This window comes from Phodopus roborovskii, unplaced genomic scaffold, assembly GCF_943737965.1.
Source record: "Phodopus roborovskii unplaced genomic scaffold, PHOROB, whole genome shotgun sequence".
NCBI classification, from domain to species: Eukaryota; Metazoa; Chordata; class Mammalia; order Rodentia; family Cricetidae; genus Phodopus; species Phodopus roborovskii.
Window position 1 is genome coordinate 6554091 of NW_026126460.1, and position 22936 is coordinate 6577026.

The following is a 22936-nucleotide window of genomic DNA, read 5'->3' on the forward strand; positions in this document are numbered from 1 at the left end:
ACCTGTGATGTTCCTCGTCACTGTTGATCCGTTGCCTGCTTCCACTCAATTTACATCTTAGCTATCCTCTGCCTCACTGGAACTACATCTCTCATGAATGCCTTATTCCTCTGGCATCTGGGGCAGAAACAGCTAAAATCTTTTTTGTTGTTGTTTTGTTTTTACTGATGGTGGGGAGGTCATTCTCACTGTTCAACTCACCTCTGATACTCTTGGCTGCAGCTGTTTCTTCATTTTCTGATGTCTTTAAGATGGAATGGTAACATTTCCTTTCTGAGTGGCGGGAGCACTGGTTTTTGGTAGCTCTGGGCTTTTCCCATTGTACTTTTTGGCTTCTTAGCCTGGATCAGTAAATAAGTCCCTGCATTCCTTCTATCAGCCTAGAGAAGTGTAGAGTGTTGAATTTGGAAATTTAACTGGAGCCAAGTAAAGATTAGTTGCTAAACACAGACAGCTGCAAATGGAGAACTGGCAAACTGAGTGGGAAGGAATAACCCAGTACCACAAATGCTGGGGGAGTTAAAGACTAGTTCACCCCAAAAGGGAAAAGCTGGGGTGCAAGACTTTGCTAATGAACACCAAATGTATATACATATACATTTTTTAGTTTGTCCTGAAAGGTTTATAAACAAAAACACGTTTACATAGAATGTGTTTATTTTTCATTTTAATAATAACAAAATGGTCTAACAAGATGAAACTCAGTTGCTGACTTGTATCACACACAAAGATAGATCTTCAAACCATTTTGTTAATGGAGAAATTATATTCTGACTGGTGGCCTCAACATATCATTCTGCAGTGTCTAGCATCCGGATAATATCACAAATGAGTGGATGTTTTTCAATATTTTCTTTTAATTTCCTTTTGGACCGAATTTTATGTATCTCATACTCTGGGGTGGTATCGTGTATATGAACTAAGCTTGCTGAAACCATCCGAGGACTTGCAAATTTCCCAGCGACACTGTCTCTTCTTTTGTTAGGCTCTGGAGCAGTGTACGGTCGTGCACAGTGTTTTATTCGATTATGGGACTCATCTGGACTCTTGCCTAAAAGTCTTGCTCTTGATTTTGAGTTTTTAGGAGGCTTAACTGAGGGTACATGTAAATCTTCGTATCTATCCAAACAATCCTAAATATTGAGACAAAACATCAAATTAGTAAGTTAGGCTTTTTAAAAATACATTTTAAGGTTAAAATAACTAATGTGTGTAGTACCAGCAGTTAAGAAGTGAATGCCCTAGTGTGTTTTAGGTACTCCCAATGCATGCTCTGTGCCCTGTGGTTCCCATTAGATACTCCTTTAGAAATCAGGGAGTTTTTGTTTGTTTATTTGTTTGTTTTTCTAATTCTTACCTTTTTAGAGGACTTGCTGCTTCAAAGGGGTGAAAGATATGAAACAGAAACCCAGGCACACATAAGGAGCTATCCTCTGGTTTCAGACTAAGGCAAAGCTGGCCAGCCTAGTCTATAGTTCTTGTATTCCAAAGTATCTTTCCCATGACCTCAACTATAAATTATAAACTTGGATGTTTTACTTTCATATCATCTAAATTTTTATCAGTCTCTACAAGTACTTCAATAACCATCTTTATCAGTATATATATATATATATATGTATACATACATACACAGATACAGCATAACGTTCAAGATTATGACTATAATATTTGTATGGGATTGATTATCAGTATATAGTCCAAGATAGCCTCTTACTCTAAATCTTCCCATCTCAGTCTCCAGATGGGTTATTAGGATGTTTACATTAGTAATTTTCCAAGTGTGGTGGCTTAGGCCTGTAGTCCCATCACTCAGGGTAAAGGAAGGAGGGTTACCTTGAGTTCAAGATTACCAAAGTAACAAGAAGGGGAAGTAACAGTTCTCTTCTTGGCACATTTTATTGCTATATTTTAATATGAAGATCTATATGTAACCCCCTAAAAATGTATGGAGCTATTTGCCATATAGCAGTGTTTATTCACAGAGTAGTTCTTCCCATCTGGAGGAGAGGGGCATGACAGCCACTCACAGGCTGTTTTGATGGAAGGTAAGGTTGGAGTGTACTAGGTCAATTGTAGGGTCATGAAGGTTGGGTAGAACTAGTAAGAACTTGGATGACTAGAGAGATCCATAAAAGAAATGTGCTCTAAGAGACTAGAAACCAATTCTACTCCTTTGAGTTTTTGCCTGATTTGGAGATGGCAGAAGGACTTCTTTCTTCCTTTCTTTTCTTCCTTCCTCTCTCCCTCCTTCCTTCCTTCCTTTCCTTCCTTCTTTCCTCTCTTTTCTTTTTGAAAAGCCCATTCTAGCCCACACTAACCTGGAACCCACTGTATAGCCTAGGCTGGCCTAGAACTTGAGCTCATCTGGCCTTTGGAATGCATGGTGTTCACTTCTATGCCCAGTGATTCTTTTCCCAAGCAGATTCTTAGGAGAGGTTCTGCTATGTTAGCAATTACTAACAACTTCAGCTCCACAGCTAGTGACCAGGGCATCAGTGAAGGACATGAGAACCACGCCACTGGTTCAAAAGAAGTCCCTTCTATTCCTGGGTTTAAAAAAAAAAAAAAATCTGCTGCTTCAAAATGTGAAAAATATGGAGCTAGAAGCCAAAATCCTTAAGGAGCTGCCCTCCTGGGGTCAAGTCCCCACAACACAGTTTTTCTCTCTTTAGATTGATTCATTTCAGAAGTTCTTAGATTTCAGAAAATAGAAAGACATCTTCATGATCATTTGACAAAAGCTCTTGTGCCTTTCAATTTTATTGTCTATTAGAAATAAAAGTTTAGAAACACTTAGTCCTAATATAGGGGAATAACTATAAACTCCTCCCTTGTGCTTACAGAAAGGGTTATAAATGCTGGGGAGATGCAAGTTTTAGGATCTGAGTTCATTCTCCAGAATCCACATTAGAAAACAAAAAAAAAAAAAAAAAAAAAAAAAAAAAACCTGGGCAAGGTAGTAAGCTCTTGGAATCCCAGGACTGGGGGAGAGAGAGAGAGAGAGAGAGAGAGAGAGAGAGAGAGAGAGGGAGGGAGGGAGGGAGGGAGGGAGGGAGGGAGGGAGGGAGGGAGAGAGGGAGAGAGGGAGAGAGGGAGAGAGAGAGAGAGGGAGAGAGAGAGAGAGGGAGGAGGCTTCCTGAAGCTGGCTAACCAGCCAGGCAGCCACCACGAATCTTCAGGTTCCAGTCCAATGAGAGACCCGTCTCAAACCAAATCAAACCAAACCAAAGAGAAACAAAAAAGAGGATAGCATTAAGAAGCAACAGTCACGATTGATGTCTGGCCTCCACAATATGCGCACATGTGTGTGCACATGCGCATACACATACACAAAGAACTATGAGATCACATATGCTTTTATACCATTTGACACGAACACCGTTTCTTCATTTGGAAAAAATGTCTAAAGGAACTTGATAGTTCTTGTTTCTTCAGAAAACAATCTGTTCCTTTTGATATGCACATGCCTGTGTGTATACACATATACTAGCTCAATACTAAACTACTCTATGTAGATAGAAAAATCTAAAACTAAGAGTAAAAACTCTTATCCTACCACTACAGAGCTGTTATAATATTTATACTACATGTAATATAGAGCTGTCTGTCCTGCCACTATAAAGTTAATAACTTGCTTTACTGTATAAAACTATCTCAAAGTAACTATTCTGAAATTAGATATATTTTCTCATTCAAAGGCAGACTTACGCATATCAACTCACTAATTTAAGATCAATTTTAGATCTTAACAGTTGTCCAAATTATGAGTCATACCCATCATATAAATTAATGGAGAAGAGCCAAGATCCAAAGAATTAAAATAAATGCCTTGTTTTAGAATGTACACACAAAGCCTAGTAGCCAGCTTAACCTCCTAATCATGGAACAGGAAAGATTAAATTGGCGTGGGGGGGTGTTGGGAGAGTGGGGTAGAGGAGGAATGTGGGGACCTTTCTTTAAAAAAAGTCACATGGAAACCTATCTGTTTCTCTCTCTCTCTCTCTCTCTCTCTCTGTGTGTGTGTGTGTGTGTGTGTGTGTGTGTGTGTAATGGAGTTGCCTTGTAACTATAGTGGGATAGCTGCCCCTACTAGATGCCATAGGTTAACAAAAGCCTCATGCCAGGAATGAGTTATTGCTATTGGAGTTATTCACAAACATTACAGGCTATTGCCAATGCTATTGGTTATCCTCCAGAATTTAATGATAAGACTACAGTGCTAAAGATACCACCAGTCACAGAACATGGAGCTATCAGGCTGGCACTGGCCTGGAAGCTTCATCCCTATTAGCTAGGTTTCATAGTACCTACTAGAAGGTACTTTGCATGCCAACAGGGGAAAAATAATCACCAGTCATACCCAGCTGTGACCTTGTAAGCTAAAATAGCATCTGCCTGGCAAGGCATGCCCACTGGTGCAAGAGCAGCATGGACATCATGGGAGTAACCAACTACTTTCTATGTTGGTTTAAATCCTACTTGATAGATAAAACCTATAGCTGCATCCTTGTCAGGTCAAGAAGCTGTTATTAGACTATCATTAGTTACAGTTATGGCTGTAGATCAATGCATCTCGCAAACCTCATCAGAGAAGCTTCTATACTAGGTAGTGATTAACACAGAGATCCACGGCCGGCCAAGGTGCAGAGATTAAGAACTGGGTGATAGGGGTACGTGCCTTTTATCCCAGCACTCGGAGGGCAGAGATAGGTGGATCTCTGTGAGTTCAAGGCCAGTCTCATCTACGTGGTCTACAGAGCAAGTTCCAGGACAGCCAGGACTGATACACACACACACGCACACACACACACACACACACACACACACCCCTACATTTAGAAAACATGCATATTCCAAAGTAAAAAGTATTTAAAAAAAAAAACCTTGCCAAATCAGAAGCAGACATTTAGAAAAAGCATTATTACATGTATAGTTCTCCTTGCAGTCCAGTGAAGTAAAGTTCTTGGAACAGATTTCCGGAGATGAGGCCTTGTAGGGGGCAGAGTCGCTGGTAGTATCCTAACTATCTTGTGAAATGACTTCTTTGGTTTGACGGTATAATCTCTTTCTTTTCTTTTGGATTTCATGTTTTCTCTCTTCAGTACTTCCGGGAAGAAGAATGATCTTGAGTTTTTCTCATTTTCTTTATGTTTAAATGACTGTGGGTCAGAGATCCTGACATATCTTTCGTTGCAAGTTTCATATGGGTTTATATAAAGAGTTTCCATTTCGTTTTTGAATTGTGCAAATGTTACCAAGTGTTTCTTGTTGTTATTGTTACTTCCTTTCCATCTCTGACAATACTGATCTAATTTGGACTGTTCCCCATTCTCTGTGTTAACATATATGAAAGTGTTAGCCCGCCAGGTAGGGAAGGAGAGTCTGTTTAAGTGTTCATTTTCTCTTGACATTTTGCAGGTAGGAAGTTTTAGATAAGGTGAAAATACTGTATCGGGTTTTTCCTGAACAGTCAATTTACAAATGTTATTGTTCTCTCTCTTGTCAAGTAGCTTCACTTTTAGTGTCTTTTCAAAGCAAGGTTTAGATTGAACTGTTTTTGATCTACCATCCCAACTATATGGCTCTTGAATCTCTGTTTTGTAAGTAGAGGTTTCTGCTTGAGGAAGTTGCATGAAACCATGATCTTTCTTATGTTTCTTAAGTAATAAATCTGCAGGTCTTTCCGGCAACTTATTTAATGGGTTTGCCTGGATATTTTTGTTGGGAGGAGGTTGTACTTTTATTAAATTTAGTGTTTTAACTTCCCTACTATAGACATGTTTATGGTCCCAAATTGTTGGTGGATTTTCTTTTAAGTTGTGTGGGAAAGACATTCCCCTTTCTTGCTTTCTGGCCAGTTCTGCTTCTCCTCGGATATCTTCAAGATATATTTGTAAAGTGGTATTTTGACCAGTTTTCGGATATTTCATTTGCTCTTCTGAATCCTCCCTCATAAAGTAACTCTCATCTCTAAAAGGTAAATCTGGTTTTATGCATTTTAATGGCATGGGAGGTGGAGTAAGTGAGTTAACTTGCTGGCTGATCCCCTTGAGCTGTCTTTCTGTCATTAGTCCTGATTTATGGAGTTTTTCTATAAAGAGGACCTGGACATATTTGCTCAAGTCAGATTTTAGACTTAGTAATTCACTTTCTGATAAAACTTTAAGACAATTTTGTAGAGATTCATTTAAAGGGTAGTTCATGTTTATTTTAAGCCTTGAACCAAAACTCCCACTGGAAATGTCTTGGGCCAGCCCATGCAAAGACCCCTGGGTGCTTTTACTTCTCAGAGATGACATGCTGGTACATAGAGCTCCACCAGCTGTCTCGTTAAATAAACTGCTCTCTGAAAGATTCTTCAGGAAATAATTTTGGAGAATTTCATTTAGAAAAGATCTAAGCTTTATTTCTAAATGTTTATCTATGAAATGATGATTAAAATTATTTACAAAAGACATGATTTCCTTGACAGTTTCTGAATACTTGTCCTGAAAAGGGCTCTGCTCCTTTAGTTCCTCTTTCTCATTCATCTGATAGAGGTTTCGGTAGATTTTTGGTAAGTCCTCCTTGGTGATGTGGCCGGCCTCTGAGAGCTTTTCTATAAGGTAACGCTGAATGTGCTTACTTAACTCAGACTTCAGATTTTTTACTTCTGACTCTGAGAGTTTTTCTAGAAACACACACAACTTCGGATCCAAAATGGGCTTCCTGTCTACTTTGTCTGCCTTATTAAGATTCTCCTGACTTTTTTCTGGGTGTTCCACACCACCACGTAGTGAAGAGTGTTGTATGAGTCTGTCAAGCTCTTTTTCTGGGTGTTCTCTTCTTTCTGGCTTGAAGAAAACACTGAAGATTTTTTTTAGGAAGGATTTTAGCATCACTGTGTCGGTATCTTTAAGTTTGCCCAGTAAGCTACTTAGAGTCTCTAAGCTAGAACTTGGCCCAGCCTCCTCTGTGTCCAGACTCTGGTATTCTTTTGGTAAGTCTGACTTTTTGTCTGCCCTTGGGTATTTTGCCTCTTGTGCTAACATACCTTGTCTGTCTTCTGTGTAATCAGCTCCACTCACAAAGGTGACAGTGGGGTTAGGGTTAGCTGTACTCTGTCTTGCAAGCACTTTTGTTTGGTTTGTGACATTATGGTGCTGGTCTGTGGGATTCTGCAGATTCTCCTCAGGAGAGGCTGTCTGTATGTTCAACAAAGAGCTCTGGTTTTCTTTATCTAGTTCTATCACTTTGATTATTCCAGATTCTAAGAGAGTTTCTACAGGAAATGATTGCATTATTTTGCTTATATCAGATTTGGACCGTGACAAAGGAACTTCCTTGCCTTTTTCTTCATAGTTAAGAATCTGTGAAGATGCACTTCTTTCCAAAGATGTGAACAGCTGCTCTTGTAAGGCCATCTGTGCCTCACTCAGTGCCGTAATTCCTGTCTCCAGCTGTGAGAGGGTGGGTGCAGTGAATATTTGCTTAATAACATAGTCACATGCACTACCATTTAAACCTGAACTGGACCCTGGTATTTCACTTACTAAATGTTTTGTTTTGAAACTACTCTTTCTGTTCATTGGGAGACGTGTTTCAGCAGCCTCTAAAAGTCTGTCAGAGACATCTTCTATGTCTGAAGATGTTCCTGGCCCACCTTCTGGAAGTAAGTCTTGAGGAACACTTTTAATCACAGGACTTAAAAGAGCCTGTGAATTCAGAATGTCTTTTGGTGAAAGCCAGCTGTTTATATCTTGGACTTTTTCAAACACTCTGTCTTGCGTCCCACCTGACAGCTCAGTGTTTGTGCAGACTTCTGCTTTAGAAAATAACTCATCTGAAAGGTCTTGCAGATTTTTACTTAAAATTGATTTGAGTGCTATTGACTGTTTTAAATGTTCAATATCAGTGGCAAAATTTATTGAGCTCGAGGGGTGAAATAGGTCTACATTTCCAGTCATTGATTTTCCTTGGTAGCTTGGTAAAGATACATTTGGTAGCTGTTTTTCTAAGTCACGCTGTATATCTGAAGAGTCTTCTGTGAAGAGAGCAGGACCAAGTACTGTTGTATCCCTCGAGGCTGGAGTGTTTGCTCTGTTGGTAGTAGGACCTGAATTGACAGTAGGATTACTACTTGGAAATTTAGTCTTACTATCTAAAGACTTCGTTGAAATGATACTAGGATCATGTGACAACTTATTCTTAGCATCTGAAGACTTTGTTGAAATGGTACTAGGATCATGGGACAGCTTAGTAAGATCTGAAGATTTATTTCCATTGATACTAGGATTATGGGACAACATATTAGTGCCTGAAGGCTTTGTTGAATTGGAACAAGGGCCACTGGATAGCTTCATATCTGAAGGCTTTGTTGAATTGGAGCTGGAGCCACTGGATAGTCTTGTATCCAAAGGCTTTGTTGTATGGGAACTAAGGACACTGGATAACCTAATATCTGAAGGCTTTGTTGTATGGGAACTAGGGCCACTGGATAGCTTCATATCTGAAGACTTTGTTGTATGGGAACTAGGGCCACTGGATAGCTTCATATCTGGAGGCTTTGTTGTATGAGAACTAGGACCACTGGACAGCTTTGTATCTGAAGGCTTTGTTGTATGGGAATTAGGGCCACTGGATAGCCTTGTATCTGAAGGCTTTGTTGTATGGGAACTGGAGCCACTGGATAGCCTGGTATCCAAAGGCTTTGTTGTATGGGAACTGGAGCCATTGGATAGCCTCATATCTGAAGGCTTTGCTGTATTAGAACTAGGGCCACTGGATAGCCTCATTTCTGAAGGCTTTGCTGTATTAGAACTAGAGCCACTGGATAGCCTCATTTCTGAAGGCTTTGCTGTATTAGAACTAGGGCCACTGGATAGCCTCATTTCTGATGGCTTTGCTGTATTAGAACTAGAGCCACTGGATAGCCTCATTTCTGAAGGCTTTGCTGTATTAGAACTAGGGCCACTGGATAGCCTTATTTCTGAAGGCTTTGCTGTATTAGAACTAGGGCCACTGGATAGCCTTATTTCTGAAGGCTTTGCTGTATTAGAACTAGAGCCACTGGATAGCCTTGTATCTGAAGGCTTTGCTGTATGGGAACTAGAGTCACTGGATAGCCTTGTATCTGAAGGCTTTGTTATTTGGGAACTAGAATCACCGGGCAGCATCATATCTGGAGGCTTTACTGTATTGGAACTAGAATCATTGGATAGCCTCATATCTGAAGGCTTTGTTGTGTTGAAACTAGGGTCAGTTGACAGTTTATAATTACAATCTGAAACCTTTGTGATGGTAATAACAGGATTACCACTTGCAAATATACTCTTTGTATTTGAAGTGTTTGTTGTGTTGAGAGTTGGATCATGTGGCAACTTGTTCTTCCTGTCTGAAGTCATTGTGGTGGTGGTAGTATGGTCAGGAGGCAAGTTATTCTTGTTTACCATGTGGATTGTGATGAGGTTAGGATCTTCAGCCCAGGTTGTATTAGATCCTACAAACCTTGAATGTTCTGGGTAAGGAGGGTCTTGATCTTCATGCTCTGCAACCTCTGTACTTAAAGTGCTTGGATATATGTATGCATCTTGGTCTTTCTTCTTTCTGAATGACATTTTGCTGTTTATGTTCCTTAGAAAAGGATCAAGACCACCCTTGCTGAGTTTCTGAAAGTGCAATATAAAAGAAGAAAAGAAATTCCTTAGCATTTATTTAAAATTATAATGACTTTTCTAGACAGTTTTTGTAGAGCAAGTTGTCAATTGATTCATCCTCCCACCTGTTTTATAAAGGGAGAGAAATTACCTTTTATTTGAAAATACTTCAAGTTTGTGTGAAAAATCAATTTTTAGTGAAAAAATTTTAAATTCCTAATTCTAACACTTTATCCTTATGGTTTTTTTTTTTGTTTGTTTGTTTGTTTGTTTTGGTTTGGTTTTTGCTTATTTATTGATTGATTTAATTATTATTTATCTATTTACTTTTCAGATGAGGTGTTCCTGTGTTGTCCAGGCAGGCCCGGAATGCTGTTGTTTTCCTTTCTTACCTTGTCTACAGTGAAATCTTTAACTACTTGAAAGCCACTTATAAATACTTCCTTTTAATGGTTAAATTTAGTTTTGTCTACTGAGACAGTCAGTAGTTAATACCAAGGTCAAAATCTTATCTGCTATAAATATTTACCATTTAGTAATAATTTCAGAATTTAAAAAAATGCATATAAATAGTAAATGTTCATGGCATTATTCTTTACATTCCATCTTAGGGGTGTATAGCATCTGCCTTTGAGACTGAGTTTCAGCAATGAAGGCCTCTGATCAGTCCTTAATATACCACAGTAGAGTTGTGCTTTTTGAGTAGGCAGAGAACAATATCAAACTCTCTGGCTTACAGTGAAATTTCAGTATACTAGCCCTACTAAACTGAGATCTATATACTCAAACATTGAAGCAACCTTTAAGATGATATGTGTCTATATTTAAATTTTTTAAAATTTATTTTAGTTTTCTAAATTTATATGTGGTTGCCTGTGGAGGGCAGAAGATGGTTTGGTTCTCTAGAGCTGGCATTATGGATGGTTGGGAGGCACCACCTCTGGGTACCCAAAACCAAACTCAGGCTTTTGAGAGAGCAGCTAGGACTTCACCACCCAGCTAGAGTGCTAGCTCAGCTGTTAAAGGGTCCATTTTCTAAACTTTTATCTGGAAACCTCTTACTCAGTCTCTTTGTGCAGCTTCTACATGGTGAGACTGAAAAAAAGATGCAGAATCTGAAATAACCAGCCTAATAATTCACTTCAACTCAGCCATAAGTGCCTTTTAATGATTATAAATTATTATAATTACTTTTCAAATGCTAACAGATGCTTAGATGACATATTAAGAATTTCCTGGTTTTTCTGTTTGTTTGTTATATTTTGTTTTGCTTCTTTGTTTTTGTTTTTCAGAAACACATTTCCAAGTTTTCATTTTCAGAATGAAATTGATTAGCTCAATTTGGAGTTTGGAAATACATATTTTTAAAGGTAGTAAAAAAATTAGTAAAAAAGGCATTTACTAATTCTGGTTTGAGAAATACATACAATATGTTATTTATGTATACTCACATATGCATGTATACATGCATATGTAGTATTGAAGAAACCTAGAAACCTAGGAATTGATTATTGGTACCAGACTAGAATAATAGGACTCACCGGATGTTTTGGTTTGAATTCTGTATATTCTGTTCTGAAAACTGGTATAGTATACTCTTTTTGTGCAAAAGCCACCTTGTAAAAGAAGAAGTTTTAATTTTAGACAACTCATAATACAAAAGTATTTTCCAAGATTATTTTACTTAATAGTCCCTTAAAGGTATAAACACTGTTTAACACTAAATAAGAATTTTGTCTCATAATGACTTTTCTTCAGAGATTATCAAGTATGTAGTGACCTTCTTTATTTGGCTCGAAGTTTAATTTGTCAGATATAGTCACTCCTGTTTGTTTTTGCATTCCATTTGATGGGGAGATCACTTCAATCTCAATCTTTTTAGTCTGTGTATGTCTTTGCAACTAGGCGAGTCTCTGGCAGACAGCAAACACTTAGACCTTGGCTTTTCATTCATTCATTCAGTCAGTCAGTCAGTCAGTCAGTCAGTCAGTCTGTATCTTCTAATTAGAGTTAAGACAATTTACCTCTAGGTTTGATATTAAAATTCATGTACTAACTCTGGAACTGGAGTTACAGGCATTTGCAGGGTTCTCGGATTCAAACTGGTGTGCATGTTTGCATAAGTGCTCTTAACCCCTGAACTATTTCTCTAACTTCCTCAAAATATTTCTTATTGAATTTTTGTTTTGTCATTCTTAACTTGTTTTCAAACACTGAGCAACTACAGTAGACAAGGCACTCTCCTAAGTTCTAACAATGGGTAACATTTAGGTGTAACCAACTTTAACATGCAGTATGTACATTTGACTTTGAAGACATCAAAGGATTTTATGATGCTTGCTTTCAAACAATATACTTCATTAAAACTGAGAAACGTTCATTTAACTAGGAGGCCTAAAGACTAGGCATGGTTGGTTGCAGCCATTCCATGTAATCAGGACTCATCCATGTCTCTCCGTGTTGGCTCTCACAGATGTTCTGTCTTTACTAGGTAGAAAAACAACCACCACCACCAACTGATATAAAAAGATGAGGCTTTGAAACATTGTCTTTTGGTTGTGAACCTACCCTTTAACTGTTGAGCCGTCTCTCCAGTCCTTTAAACATTCTCATATAAATTATATGCTACCAGTTTGTCTTGGTGACAAAATAAGAAAAGGGTCAAAGTATGTTAACTACTTGGATAATTTTATGAAATAGCATCGTGACAATGAGATTCTTTTGTTATATATAAAAAGAACCCCAGATGGTTCGACAGCCAAACATGAGCTGGGTATACAGCTTAGTTGGTAGAGCACTTTCCTGGCATATGTGAGGCCCTGGATTCAATTCCCAGCATACACACACAAAAAGAGGTAAACATAAAAAACAGAAAAATCCAGAATACTGATGTCATCTTGGGAAGAAGAAATATCTTCCAAACAAGATATTAAAACTAGATATAAGCTAACAACTATAGAGGAAAAGCTGCTAAATTTGACACCATCAACAGTTAAACTAAAAACTGTAAATAAACACCATAGGTAACAAAGCAATGTATTTTAGAATATAAAAGTAATTTTACATGTAAATAAATAAGCATATAACTTTATTTGTAAACATGAATGACTATAAGCAGACAAATAATAGAAACACACAAGGATGACACACACATGAGAACTGTTCACCCTCAATAATCAAAAAGTATCGGTGGAATATTATTGTTAGTGGAGGGGTGGATAATAATGAGTATTTTCCTAAATTGAGTATACATGCATGTTAGTACACTCAGTTTAAAGGATAATCTGGCAATGTCTACGCTCATATTCTCTGATGCACTACTCCTACTATATGCTCATATAGGGGATAGAAGGGTGTTTACCATTCAACAAATGCCTGTAGTGGTTCAAGTTCTTTGAAGTTTATTGAAATAGGTGCTAGGACATTTTATTAATTACTCAAAGTTTTATGATGATTAAAATAGAAGAATATGGATTTGATCTAGAAATTTCTGCCAAACTCCTGTGATTACTTTTACAAAGCCTGCACAAGACTTGATCTACTAACATCCCTAGCTTGAGCTAAAGTGGAGGAGTACATAAGGGAACCTTGCAACATGGATAACTGTAGTGTGACCTTTACTATGGGTTCCATGGACAGCAGTATCTTTCAAGCTATCAGATGTTTTCAAAAATTTTAAGTGGAAGTTAACAATACACTAAAGGCAGTTTAACAGCCATTAAAAGCAGAGATCCACAGTTAATGTACTTTTGAAGTTTGGAGAGGATTGTTTTCCAGGGAGAAAAGAGAATCCTTGGAATTTTAGGTCTAGTGATACCTTAGCAGGAGACATAATGCCAGCAAGAAATCAGCTGGTAGCCGTGGTTGGGTCAGCTGCAGGGCATCCTCCTAGCTTTACTTGAAGGAGCTGCACCCAGACAGTTTCCCATGGCTCTCAGTTTGCTGAACACCCCCACCCCCACAGTGGTCTTCCAGCCAGATATCATCCTTACCTTTCGGAGACGACTGGAAACGTCAGTAGGCTGTCTTTCCCAAGATGTCCTTAGCTGGATGGACTGTAGTTCAAGAAAGGTTTCAGAAGACCAAGTTACAATCTCTTTAAAAGCATATGTGGGACAACTGTGACTATGCAGGCCATGAAGAGACACTTAGCACTTTTTTTTTCTACTTAAAAAGGGACAATGAAGGGGGGGTGATATGTGTTTAATTATTCATACTTAGATTGCATTTGTGATCAAAATATAAGTCTACCGTGATTTAAACTGCTTAGAAAATGAAAGACCAGGGCTGGAGAGATGGCCCAGCTGTTAAAGACTCTAGGGTCACAACCAAAAATGAAAGCTCAAAGGGCTAATGAGAGTGACACATGACTATCCTTTTCTTGGTGACTTTTCTGCCTGCTTTATTGTTTTCTGAGTGTGTACAGATATTTAGATAATAAGAAGCTCCTGGAACTTTACTCTTTTTTTTTAAATTGTAAAGTTATTTTTATAGTGAACACACTTCATATGTTTGTTTATCCCAGGCCCTCAGATTACTTTATATGAATTATATGAGAATTATGTAATCATCATGGATCATTTGACAGTAAAAGACTTTGTGGATTGGAACACTTCTAAATATTTATTCTTTATGGGGGCTGGAGAGATGGCTCAGCTGTTAAGAGCACTGGCTGCTCTTCCTGAGGACCGGGGTTCAATTCCAAGCACCCACATGACAGCTTATAACTGTCTGTAATTCCAGTTCCAGAGGATTCAACACCCTCACATAGACACACCATAGGCAAAACACCAATGCATGTAAAATAAATAAATACTTTAAAAAATGCTCATTCTTTGCTTTGAATGTAAAATATATCATGTGTTCATTTTGAAGATGCTGAATCTAAAATTCTTTTACTTAAACAAACTTGGACCTATCGACATCTGTTATGGAGGCAGGGAGACACTTGTGAGACAGACACCTGTGGTCTCTGGGGATGAGACATTTTCTTCGACAGTGCAGTAACTGGTAAGGTGCCTGTGCCCTCGATGGTTCCTGTAGGAACCCCAGTGAAACTCACTGGGTCACCAAAACATTTTTACAGACATAAAAATAGAAGGGGGACTAATAGGGAAGGAGCAAGGGATCAGTAGCAGGAGGGTGACAAGGGGTGACAGAGTGAATATGATCAAAGCACATTATAGATGTGAATGCAAATATAATGCAACCCATCACTGTGTATACTTAATATATGCTAATCGCTTTTATTCTAAGTATCTTGTTTATACTATACTATGCCACACCGTACCATACCAATTTCTCTTTGTCATTACCAACTACTCTTTTTGCTGAGTAAAAGTAAATTCCCACCCCTCCCAACCTTTCATGCATCCTGACCTTAGAGGCAGGATTTAGGATCCAGTCAATGCCATTGTTTAAACGGAAGTTAGCTGAGCCATATTGTCAAAGTTTTAATTTATGAAGGTGTTATTGAAAGGTGGCCACCTGGATGAGCTGGGTGTGGAAAGGGGCACAGTCAGTCCTTCCCAGTTCAGATTTGTACTCCAGGCGTTGGTCTCAAAATAGAGCATTTCTTTATCACACCGTCCACCTTGGTTCATGAGAAACTCCCTTTTCAACTTCAAATTACTCCAAAGCTTCTTTTCCCATAGAATTCTGAAGATTTTGCAGCTTAGTTGTGAAGCTTAGCTGTTTAGGAATTTGTTCTAGAACTCTGAAATGTCTTCAATTTATAAATCAGTTGCCCCGGTGATAGATTCTTTCAAACTTCCAAGTCTGGTGTGTTTAAGTGTCTTATAGGCTGTCATTTGAATTTCTCTTGGTTTTACTTTAGGTGTGTGTGTATGCGTGTGTGTGTGTGTGTGTGTGTGTGTGTGTGTGTGTGTGTGTGTGTGTAGATTTCTCATCCTTAAGAAAGACATTTAAGGTAAGTTTTCTTTTAATTAAAAAAATAGATTTAAGTTATAAGAAGTAATGGACAGCCTGTGTACTCCTTAATAGAGTCCTCCAATAATGGCATCTAACACAAGTGTTCACAATGAAGACATCACTGTTATAAAGGTGAGATGCAGAGTATCCCACAAGAAATCCTTTCTATAGTCACAATTATTTTCTTCCTGACTCCATACACAATCTATTCTTCACTTCATAATTGTACTGTTTCAAGAATGTTATGAAAATAGAACCATAGAGCCTATAGTATTTGATAGTAGTCTATTTTTTAGTTAACATGATTCTCAAAAATTCAGAAAAGTTACTTTATGTGTCAGTAATGTGTTCCCTTTCACTGCTGGGTGTTGCTCTGTGGTTTACTTATGAGTTGGTGAACATATGGTTGTTTCCAAGTTCAAGCTATAAACAAGGCTGCTGTGAACATGGGATCCCAGGCTTTTCTTCGTAACATATAATTTAATTTCTGTAGGATAAGTACCCAAGAATTCTGGCAGGTACAGATCTAGTTTCTGTCTTTCATTTTTTAAAAAGAAACTACTAATAATTTTAGGAGCAACTATAAAAATTTCCACTGTATTTTCTTCCACATTTCACTAGCATTTCATTTCATTCTGCTTTAAATTTTAGATGAGACTTAGGCCACAATTCATTTAAATTTCTGTCTGTGAATGTCCAGTTGACCCAAACACAAGCATTTCATTGTATCTGTTGGGACTATTGCTGGCATGATTTTTTTTAACATTTTATTTACTAGTTTTATTCATTTTACTTTTGTTTGAGAGTTTGCTTTCATGTTTTTATGTGTACCATGTGTATGCCTGGTGCTCACAGAGCTAAGAAGAGGGAATCAGATTCCCAAGAACTGGAGTAAACCACCATATAGGTGCTAGAAATCAAACCCCAGTCCTCTGAAAGAACAGCCAGTACTCTTCACCTCTAAGGCATCTCTCCAGCCCCACTGGTATGTTTATTATCTCCCACTGATATCTCCCACTGTTGCGCCTCCAAAATCATATTGTCTTGATTCTTTTTTTCTTTTTGTTTCTTTTTGGTTTTTGAAGACAGGGTTTCTCTGTATAGCTTTGGAGCCTGTCCTGGAACTTGCTCTGTAGGTCAGGCTGGCCTCGAACTCACAGAGATCCACCTGCCTCTGCCTCGTAAGTGCTGGGACTAAAGGTGTGTGCCACCAAGGCCTGGCCCTCTCTTGATTCTTTATTATATAACACAAAATAATTATTCCTAAGTTGTTCCTTTTAAAGATTATTTTAAAGTATTCTGGGTATCTGTCTTTCTACATACATTTTTGGAGTGATATTTTCTCTACAAAAGCTACAGTTTAGACAGAATTTGCATGAAGTTTTTTGGAGAAGCTTGAAGAGAATGACAACTTGACTATGCTAACTTCTCCAGTCAGGAGTACAGTATGTCTTTATTTAGATGTTCAGTGTCCTTGGCTATCGCTTGTCATTTTCACTATATTTTGTACATGTTTTGATATATTTAAAGTTTTTTTTAATCTTTTCTGAGTTATGGTATTGTACATTAATTTTTCTGATGTTTTTGTTAGTATATAGAAATACTATTTTTGCATAATTAAATCTGTATTCATCAGCTTTCCTGCATGCACTTATTACTTGCCTATTTTTTTCTTTTATAGGCTACGTGATGATTTCTATATAAACCTTTGTGTCCTCTGAAAATGCATTTTGTTTCCTCTTTTCTATTCTGTATGACTTTTATTGTCTTTTTTTCCATATTGCAATGGCCAAACTTTCTTGCACTCCACTGAAAGAGAACTATTAGCAAACACTTTGCCTTGTTTCTGATCTTTGAGGGTAATATGTAATATGTGAGCTTTTTTGAGAAAGTTGTCCTTTATTATAAGTTTGTTCAGAGTTTTATATAATGGCTGGGTGTTGAATCTTCTGAAAAGCTCCCCCGCTTTATCATTATACATTATTTCATTCCAATAATCTGATGACACACATTTCCTTAATACTCATGAGACTATTCAGGCTGTCTACTTTTTCATGATTGAATAGGGAGTTTGTGCTCCATTCTGTGCTAAGACATTCATTTCTATTGCTATTAACTATACCTTTTTGTCAGTGGCTGACCACATATATGACAGTGACCTCAAGATCATATTACCTAGTGATGTCATAGCAGTCTTAAATTTTTGTATGGTTTATGGAATTTTACTGTAAAGTAAAATTGCATTCCACAGAATGTATACTCATCATTAAATTGGATGGAACAGTTTGACTTCTGAAAGTGGGCAGGCAGGAGGTGGTTAACTGTATGCACTCTAGGATCAAATCCTGACATCCCTATGCAGTTTATCTCAATGCCCTCACCTGTAATGAAAATCAGAAGAAATTCCCACTTTGTGAGCATTAAATAAAAATAATGCTCATTAACAGTTTAAAAAGGTGCCATTAAATGTTAATTTCTGGGGCCTGCGGCACAGTAGGGATTCCCATACAGGTACCATGGGCTGTGTCAACTTAATCACAGCGGACAGTGGAAAGACTGGAGCCCAATTCAGGTCTTCTAACTTGGAATCTCGGCGTCCTGTAACAGCATGAAACTGTACAGAGCCCATGTCCTTCCTTCTAATACAGGCACAGACTGTGAAGCCAGCTGGAGCCTTTGGACTATTTTTAGACGCACGAGTTAGTATGAAGATGTGAACACCACATATGAAAATATCCAGGACATCTTAATGGCTTACTGGGACAACCAGTGTGAAGATTAGAGTCAGCAATGTCCTAAAGAATTGAGTGCAGGGTTTACAGTGATTACTATGTTCTGTTGCAAGGAGTCCAATACATGCTCACATCAAACCTACTGCCTGTGATAGAGAATTAGTGTGAAATATCAAGTCAGTTAATCATTAAATACGGTGAGAGAAAGCACTGGTATTTCCTTAGGGCTTGGAAGCCTTCCCTGTGAGCATGATTCTTCCTTCCAAATGCAAATCTGAGGTAGATCAAAATTTTCTTTCTCATTACCATTCATCTAGACATTTCTTTCTTGTTTGATCCTTATTCCAAGCCTGTTCTATTTCTGAAATACTTGTTGTTGTTAGCTTGACAATGTCTATAAACAAGATAAATTCAAATAGTGAACTTGAAGTATAAATGGATAATTGGGATGAGAAAATGGCCTTTCCAAAAGTTCATATCATTGAAGATGGACTTATACCCCCACTTCCTGGACTGTGTTTTAATATTATGTGGCTTGCTTACAAAAATAGCAAGACAGAAGCATTGAATTAAACTGTAGGGCTTACTAGAGTCAATAGGCCATTTATATTGCTTTATAAACTTATGTTATGCAAATTTATATATCTATTAAATATAATTATTATTTTATAAAATTTATCATCAATGAATGCATGCATGCATATTGAAGAATATCAGTAAATACCAATTAACTCTAAACAATAGAAGTGACAACAATTTTTAAAGAATATATCCATCTACTTACAGGTTTCCCTTTTTGATTTTTATTTTCATGTCCTAAGGGCTTATCAGGTATTACTAACACATCTGAAAAAGAATGGGACAAAAACATCAAAGTTATATAAATTGGTTGGCACTTGTAACATTTGAGAAGTGGGCTTTATAAATACAGCTCTTGGCCATGAACAAAAGCCCAGTGGCCAGAAGTCCAGGACTTGGACTCCATGAGTTCGTACAACCAACCATTCAATTAGATAAGTACGCCTGCCTTTTCTGGCCTTGCTTTGCTGATCTGCCAAGGGAGGAGTGTTTGTGATGTAATGTCTAAAGCATCTAACCCTGTGCCTGGTGCATAAGAACATGAATGCTATCAATATCCTTAACCATTTCCATTTTTAACTCTGGCTCCTGGTGGCAGTTCAAAAAAATATTAATTAAAACTATCATTGTTACACTCCTACTTGCCTTCTATTGGTGGTGTGCTAAATACTAGGTACATTATACAAAACTGTGCTTCATGGCTTATTTAAAGGCTGGCTTGTATACATCCTTTGGAGCCATGTCCTGTTCTTTGAAACATTAGGGCAATTTTCCATTGTTACTTCACTATTAATACCCAAATTTAAGCAGGCAATTTACATGAATCATTTTGTATTTCCTTAGTTCAATTTGTGATACTAGAGAAGTGTCTTCTACATAAATGAAAAAAAAATTATAAAATGGGGAGTGGAATGAACATAGTTTCAATGAATTATACTTCTTTTCAAGAATGTGTGCGCACAAATCCCAGGACTCAGAAGGTCTCAGTGAAAGGTGCTAAAAGTAACTGGGCTAGCCTGGCACAGTGTCGCATACCTTTAATCCCAGCACTCAGAAGGCAGAGGCAGGTGGATCTCTGTGAGTTGGAGACCAGCCTGATCACATAGTAAGTACCAGGACACCCAGGGCTATCCTGTTGAGAGAGACTATCTCACAAAAAGGATATAAAAAGAAAGAAAAAGATAGTAATTGTCTAGCTCCTCACTTCTAATTTATCTACAGATAAGACCCTCAGAATGAGGAGTCTCCCAGTTTCGGTCAGTACCCCCAAGAACTCAATGTCCAGTCCAGTTGCTGCAACACGCAAGAGGCTTTAATGAACAGGAATCGTTTGTGCAAATGGGCTCCCTCAGCATGCAGGCCAGAGAGAAGCCCCATTCCCTGGGCACAGGTATTTTTAAAGGCAAAACCCACAAGCTTAGGGAGGGGGTGTGACCCTCTGTCCATTGAGTATGTGACCCTTTGAGGCCGGATGGTCTCACTGTTAGGGTCAATAGACCTTAGGGCCTCAGGGTGTGCTAATTAATCTTGCCTGGGCAAACTGGAGTTCCTGCTATCTCTTTGTTTCTTAAGGACACTATTTACCACCTGCTGACTCATGGAAAGGAGAGGCAGTGTGAATTCTTGGTATCCTGCTATCTCAGGGCCCATGGTTAGCAAATTCTGCCCAGCATTCCAATTATTTGGGCTTCATTTCATTTCTTTGCTAGTTTAAGTCTTTCAATGGTAATTGAAGGAAATTGATAAGGGTATCCTGTAAATGTTATAAATAAACCATTTAATGTACTAGATTGTAAGGAGTAGGTTTTTCCCACTGCCAGTCTGGTCTTGTCCCGCCTCTGCGCCAGCCCCAATTAACACATGGAGACTCTGTATTCAATATACTGCTGTTGGCCAGGTACTAGTTTCTTATCGGCTAGCTTTGTCTTAAGTATTAACCCATTTCTGTAATCTACGTATTTCCATGTGATTTCATCTTACTGGGGAATGGGACCTGAGTCTGGTCTCCCCAGTCTCTCCATCTTGACTCCTACTTACTACTTCCTCTTTCCTCCTTGTCTCCTAGTCCCTTCTATCTTCCTTTCCTATTGGCCAACAGTGCTTTATTCATTAGCCAGTATGAGGAACATATTTACAGAATGACATCTCCCATCACTAGATTTTATTTTGTATAATGTAAATATGCAATGTATATTTGTATAATGTATTAAGTTAATTATAGAAGATTGGTCTGCATGGACAAATTGAAATATAATGCAAGGTACAGCAAAACCACTTTGTTGTTGTTTTTTTGTTTTTGAGACAGGATCTCTCTATGCAGCCTTGGTTGTCTTGGAACTTGCTGTGTAGACCATGCTGGCTTGGAACTCACTACGTAGATCAGGGTAGCCTGGAACTTACAGAGATCATCTGCCTCTGTCTTCTAAATCTGGGATTAAAGGTGTGCACCAGCATGCCTAGTACAACCACTTTACTTTTCATTTGGAGGGGCGGGGGGGGGGGGCTTTTGAGACAAGGTCTCAGGTAAGCTAAAGCTGACCTTCAATTAGCTTCATAGCTGAGGACAGTTTAGACTACTGATCTTCCTGCCTCCACTTCACCCAGCTGTACCTGAACCACCACACCCAGCTATCAAAACCACTTTTAATACATAATTAAAAATCCCATTTATGTAGGGTTTTGTTACTGTTGAGACCAGTATTCTGTAGCCCAGGCTGGCCTCAAACTTGCTATGTAACAAAGCTGACCTTGAATTTCTGATTTGCTGTGATTACACAGTGTGCTGAGGATGAGCTGCTGAGGGTTTCTTGCATGCTCAGTGAGCCTGCTACCAAGTGACAACATCCCCAGCCTCAGTGACCTCAGTGAGCCTGCTACCAAGTGACAACACCCACAGCCTCAATGGCCTCACCTGTAAAACAGAAGTGTCAGCATAGATAAGATAAATACATGGAGTATTTACAGAGTTCTGGAGACCAACTAAGGCAGTTTACGGCAACAGAGAAGCAGTCTTAGAATATAGCTCCATGTGGCAGAATTTCACTAGGTAGCCTAGGCTAGCCTGAAACTCACCATGTAACAAAATCTAGACTCATAATCCTTTTCCTTTTGCCACCTACCTAGGATTATAGGCTCATATCACCATCTGTAGTCTACTCTTTCATTTTAAAAGTGAGGAAGTGGAGGGGATGGGAATGTAGCTCAGTGACAGAACACTGACTCAGCATGCAGGAGGCCCTGGGCTTGCTATCCATATATAAAACAATGACTTAAGATCACAGTTGAAGTGGCAGAGCCAAGATAGGATCTACTTTATAACCTCATTTTATAACCCATTTCTGGCACATAGTTGAAAATAATAGAACACAAAGTCTGTTTTGCCAGTTTACTCCAAAAGTCCTTCTATAGAGGTTTTCGAAGTATCCATCAGTTTTGTGCTACTAAAACAAAATAGCCAAGGTTGGATAAATGATAAGGAATGTCTTAGTTTTAGAAGCTGGTATTTCCAAGATCAAAGGACCAGGATCTGGAGAGGACTTTCTTACTATCTCACTTAATGGCAGGAAGTAGAAGGGCAAGAGAGAGAAATGAAGAGACACAAAATGGGCCAAATGCTGTAGTGAAACAAAGCCATGAAACAAGCCCACTCATGGAATAACAGTATTAAATTATTCACCCCATTCTCATGGCAGAATAATCTCTCGTTAGGGCACATCTCCCAACACTTCTGTCTTAAGACTAATGTTTCCAACACATGCTTTCTGTGAAGCACAGTAAAGCCATAACATTCAGCTCCAGCTCAAAATTCAGCCATTTCTCATGTGGAAAATACATTTATTCTATCCAGTAGCCCCAGAGTCTTAACTTTTTTGGCCATTGTGGTGGCTCGAAAGAAAATGGACCCCAAAGGGGGTGGCACTATCAGGAGGTGTGGCTTTGTTGGAGTAGGTGTGGTCTTGTTGGAGGAAGTGTATCACTGTGGAGGTGGGCTTTGAGGGTTCATATATGCTCAAACCACACCTAGTGAGACAGTCTACTTCCTGTTGCTTGCACATC

General features: G+C 38.5%; 1 protein-coding gene across 1 annotated transcript in view; it reads right to left on the reverse strand.

Moving 5' to 3' along the window:
- Positions 1 to 650: 650 nt before the first annotated feature.
- The window catches only part of C2cd6 (C2 calcium dependent domain containing 6), an 84223-nt gene continuing 61937 nt past the window's right edge, over positions 651 to 22936 (reverse strand). The window contains exons 13-17 of the mRNA XM_051190636.1: positions 19086 to 19147; positions 13631 to 13693; positions 11180 to 11254; positions 4929 to 9650; positions 651 to 1133 (exon numbers count right to left, since the gene is read on the reverse strand). Coding sequence (XP_051046593.1) covers positions 792 to 1133; positions 4929 to 9650; positions 11180 to 11254; positions 13631 to 13693; positions 19086 to 19147 — 5264 coding nt within the window. The 3' untranslated portion in view covers positions 651 to 791. The remainder of the gene's footprint in view (positions 1134 to 4928; positions 9651 to 11179; positions 11255 to 13630; positions 13694 to 19085; positions 19148 to 22936) is intronic.